This window comes from Betta splendens, chromosome 9 (assembly GCF_900634795.4).
Source record: "Betta splendens chromosome 9, fBetSpl5.4, whole genome shotgun sequence".
Classification (NCBI taxonomy): domain Eukaryota; kingdom Metazoa; phylum Chordata; class Actinopteri; order Anabantiformes; family Osphronemidae; genus Betta; species Betta splendens.
Genome location: NC_040889.2, coordinates 9,819,100 through 9,823,571, shown reverse-complemented (window position 1 = coordinate 9,823,571; position 4,472 = coordinate 9,819,100). Strand labels below are relative to the sequence as shown.

General features: G+C 53.4%; 1 protein-coding gene across 1 annotated transcript; it reads left to right on the top strand.

Moving 5' to 3' along the window:
- Positions 1 to 2,909: 2,909 nt before the first annotated feature.
- Positions 2,910 to 4,438, top strand: LOC114862948 (uncharacterized). Its single transcript, XM_029163721.2, has 3 exons — positions 2,910 to 3,157; positions 3,388 to 3,884; positions 3,987 to 4,438. Exons 1-3 carry the CDS (start codon positions 3,135 to 3,137, stop codon positions 4,331 to 4,333), a joined length of 867 nt encoding a protein of 288 aa, XP_029019554.1. The 5' UTR covers positions 2,910 to 3,134; the 3' UTR covers positions 4,334 to 4,438.
- Positions 4,439 to 4,472: the final 34 nt, after the last annotated feature.

Sequence of the window (4,472 nt, the reverse complement as noted above, 5' to 3'; positions counted from 1 at the left end):
CTCTCTCTCTCTCTATCTCTTCGCTCTCTCTCTCTCTCTCTCGCTCTCTCTCTCTCCCTCTCTCTCTCTCGCTCTCTCTCTCTCTCTCTCTCTCTCTCTCTCTCTCCCTCTCTCTCGCTCTCTCTCTCTCTCTCACTCTCTCTCTCTCGCTCTCTCTCGCTCTCACTGCATCAGTATTCCACTGTGTGGCTGCCGTCACAATGCCTGTGGTCACACCTCACTGAGCAAATTGTTCATTAGCGGGGAGATCACAAAGCGCCGCGGACCCTGGAAAACAGGGTTGACCCTGTGTAACTCTGGCAGGTTTGAACCAGGAATGCGGTGTGTTATGGCACAGCGGGGATTTTATAACTTCTCTGGTGTCATTATCATAAGAGTCACGAGTCCAGTGGGGATTAGGATCCAGCGTGGGGTGACTCCCTTTAACCACAGAAACCCCCGTGGATCAAGGTCTTTGTCTCTGCTTCATGTTTCCTTTGGAGGTTGAAGTTCACCCATTATTTCTATCTATAGCATATTAGTCAAATATAGAACGCTGCTTCCTGAACAGTGGTTAGTCCCACATGTGCAATGAAAATCCCTTTAAAAGCTGGACGTGACCTTGGGCCTGCTTGCTATTCTCACCTTGGTGCAGAACACTGCCTTCCTGCTGCTTTGAACACGACTGTGTCTCCGTCCTCTCTTCATATCCTTTCATCTTCGTTACGTGGAGCCGTATTGAGGTTAGTCTGCACCTGGGCGTTCGTAGCCTTCTCCCGACCCTCGGAGCGAGTCGAGGCAGGTATGCGATGCGGGTACGATGCCAGGGAGGATGTTGATGAGCTGAGCCTTTGCTCCAGTTCAGCTCTAGAAGCGGGCGCTACTAAAAATGAGCCAGAGTGACCTCTGTGGAGCGCGTCGAGCCCTTTTACACACATTCCTTTAATAATGATGTACTATTAAAAGGACTCTCGCTGTGACGCCGCGCTGATGTCCTCCTCTTGTGAAGTCCCCTGGCTCCTGCACACGGAAGGCGCTGGACAATGGCACAATGTGGAGCTAAAAGAAAGTTTCTTTGAATCAACAGAACGGGGAAACAATGGGCTGCATCCAGTGTCGTTGGGCCGGCGGTCTGCGCGGACCCTGCCCAGGCCCCCCGGGTCGCTCGCTCGCTGCCTTTTTATAGCACCAGCAAGGTCGGAACCGCGTGGATCCAAACCCACACGCGAGTTTGCTAGTCACTGTCGCGTGTTTAAATGCACTGAATTAACAGCACAGGCGTGTCGGTCATGGTGTGGATATGACTGCTGGGTAACTCACGGGTTAAATGTGTGTGGGGCACATGTGCTATGGCTGATTATTGCTGTCAGATGAGCACCACGGTCGACCTTGATGGACAAACACACTTAATACAGACACACAGCTGCTTCTACTGTCTGGTCCAGTGCAGACTGTGGATGTTTTCAGAGCAAACTCCCCTTTAGCTTTAAATGCTCCCTCATAGCCGGTCCCCCTCCTTGTAGAGCTTGGCACGCACTGAGCAATGTGTTTAAGACCCTTTTTATTAAAGATGGCCGCCCGCTGCAGCTGAAGGCCGCTTGACCCCTGCGCTAAAACAGAAGCTGAGGGGAATCAGGAGCCGACGATGCTTTTACAAAGTGGCTTTTAGACCTAAGCGCAGCTCAGGATGTCGGCTGCAGCTTAAAATGGAAGGAGGAACCTCTGCGTTGACAACAGGACTGATTAAAATGCTAAATGACAGACAGAGGCTTCTGTCGGGACCCGCTCCAGATGTTTGGGTCCAGCAGGATGTGGGCATTCCATCTGCTGTACCAACGAGGAATAGGTTGGAGCTCCTCCTTCGACGACAGGTGTCACACACGGGCGCATGTTCCAAATGCAAATCGTCAGCCCGCGTGAAAACACCCGTAACCGCACTTCAAACAGCTGGATTTGTGGCTTAATTGAGCATTTAGCGCTGTTGAATCAACCCCCGCATGCCTGACGTCCCTTCACCCCATGCATGAAGACACGCGATACCAGCAGAAATGTGGCCGAGGCGACCGAGAGGAGGAAAAAAGGGGGAAAGCTGGAATCAGGAAGCTGCACCGGAATCTCCACGCCCTGATGTGGGTGGATTCCTCCTGCCCAGAGAACACAGAGTGCACATTTTCCCTTCTCGTCCCCCTTTTTCTGCCTCTCTGGCCCCCCTTCCCTCCCAACCTTCCCTCGTTCGCCAGACAATAGGGGCCACGGTGAAACAATGCTAAAAGGAAGGGCCGCGGGTTTGTGTGGCAGCAGTAAAGGGGGGTGGTCTGGGGTGCCGAGAGGGGGAAATGGGTGAGAGGGGCGGAAGAGAACGATGGAGGCGTCAGTTTGCTGGTGAGAGGAACGTATGGGAGAACGCATTGGCTGAGAGGGGAGAGAGGGCTGCGCTTGGAAGTGGGGGAAAACAGAAAACAAACATTTGTTTTTGTGTTTATTTTCAATTATTCCTCTGATCTCTGTTGCTGGTCAGACTGTTGTGTTTCTTTTCTCTGTTCCCTCATTATCTTTAAATCCATACGAATTAAAGACCCGCTGCTTTTCCAAAAATGATCAATAACAATTAAACAAATCCGTTCCAGTGGTTGTGGCGCAGACGGAGTCCAGCGACGCCTGGACGCCGAATGGATGCGCGCGCGCGTGGCTCCCTCTTGTGGATGTGAAATGAACTGCATTTAGCTTTTTAGCAGGTCGGAAAAAATACATCTTTGACCTGATTAACGGAGACAATGGGTCTGTCTGACTGTCACGGTGCTGGTTTGCTCGTGATCGCAAGCTTTGAGTCTATAAACAAGACATCTGTGATTAGCTTTTTTTACCACACAACGATAAGTCTGTTGTTTCATGTAAGTCCACGGGCACGTTTCAGTAGCACACTGAGCGTTTGAGCGTTTTTTTTTAAACGCGCTATTAATACGCGCTAGAGTGCGTTTAGACGGGAGCGAGCATCGCAGCGGACGCACTTGCGCCGTGCGCGCTCACGGTACAGCGAGAAAGAACGCCGCAATGGAGGCGAGAGCGAAGCCGACGCAGACAAAGGCCGGCGTCGTTTAATCCGCACTATCCTCTGACCCACATCATCCGGCAGAGCCTGGCGCAGAGCAGCTATAATGGGAAACGTGCAGCCTTCCAGGTAGCTCACACACACGCACAATGAATGACACCCCTGACATTAGCGTTCATGGTTACTGTTATTATAGATAGGAGTAGGAAGCGAAGTCAGAATGCATGTTTGCATGGGATTTTATCACCAGCTTTAAAATGTTACCCTAAATAGCGTGCTACTTGTGAAATGTGCTATTCTTAAATAAAACATGTGGAAATCGTTTTGAAATTCGCCTCTGCTGTGACATCGTGTTGCAGAACTGATGCAAGCGCGTCTGAAGGCGTCAGTGGAGTGAAGTTCACAGTGAATCACATCAGCGGGAGCATAACTTATTATGAGGGTGCGCTCCCCGCAGCGTCGCTCCCCAGCGACTCCCCGGCCTCTCCCCCCGCCTCCCGCCCCCTCCTCGTGTTCTTCCCCTGGCTCGGGGCCCGGCCCCGGGGCCTGGCCAGGTACCGGGACCTGTACCTGGCTCGAGGCATGGACGTCCTCCTGGTCCAAAGCGCGGCCGCGCACTTCCTGTGGCCTCGGTGGGGGCGCGACTACGGCGCGGAGATCTTGAAGGTTCTGGAGGGGCCCCGGTTCGCAGAGAGGCGGGTTCTGGTCCACGCCACGTCTATCGGCGGCTTCACTTTCAGCCAGACGCTCGCCCACGTGGCCCGGGGACCGGCGAAGCACAAGGGCCTGGCTCAGAGGGTGATAGGACACATCTACGACAGCCTGGTGGTTGGCTCCCTGGAGCACATGGCCATAGGTGAGTGATGGAGACGCCGCAGTCACCGGGGCGCAGGTCGCTGTGTGCCAGAGCTTTAAATCAGCTGAGCCACTCATTGTGACCCCCGCCTCTCATTCTCAGGTCTTGGGAGGACTCTGATGCCTCGTTTCCAGGGCCTGGTCAAAAACCTGGCCCTGCTTTACTTCTGGCTCTTCAAAAGCCACACGGCAGACTTGTACAACGACAGCATCCAGGTTTTCCACAACAGCCCGGTCACGGCACCGGCCCTGTTCTTCTTCTGCGAGAACGACGCCATGTGCGACCCGGGCGCCCTGGAGGCGCTGATGGACGGCTGGAGGGGGAGGGGCATCGACGTGCACAGCAGGAAGTGGAAGGAGTCGGTGCACGCGGCCCACATGCGCTGCCACTCAGAGGATTATCACTCGTCACTGGAGAGGTTCTTAGAGCCACTGACCAGTTCCTTCTGAAGTCAAAATGTAAATTTGACTGATTTCCCACAGGGTGCACTTTTTCTGCTGAGACACATCACGAGGAAAGGAGGAAATACAAATGGCTCTGCCACAAAAAGAGAAGTGTTTTTGTTATAGTCTCATTGGGTTGCCAGGT

Bases quoted from the DNA above. Each gene is read 5' to 3' on its own strand.
- LOC114862948 (XM_029163721.2), top strand. From the start codon at position 3,135: ATGGGAAACGTGCAGCCTTCCAG. The intron at 3,158-3,387 runs GTAGCTCACACA...ATCGTGTTGCAG, and splicing joins GGAAACGTGCAGCCTTCCAG to AACTGATGCAAGCGCGTCTG. The intron at 3,885-3,986 runs GTGAGTGATGGA...TCTCATTCTCAG, and splicing joins CCTGGAGCACATGGCCATAG to GTCTTGGGAGGACTCTGATG.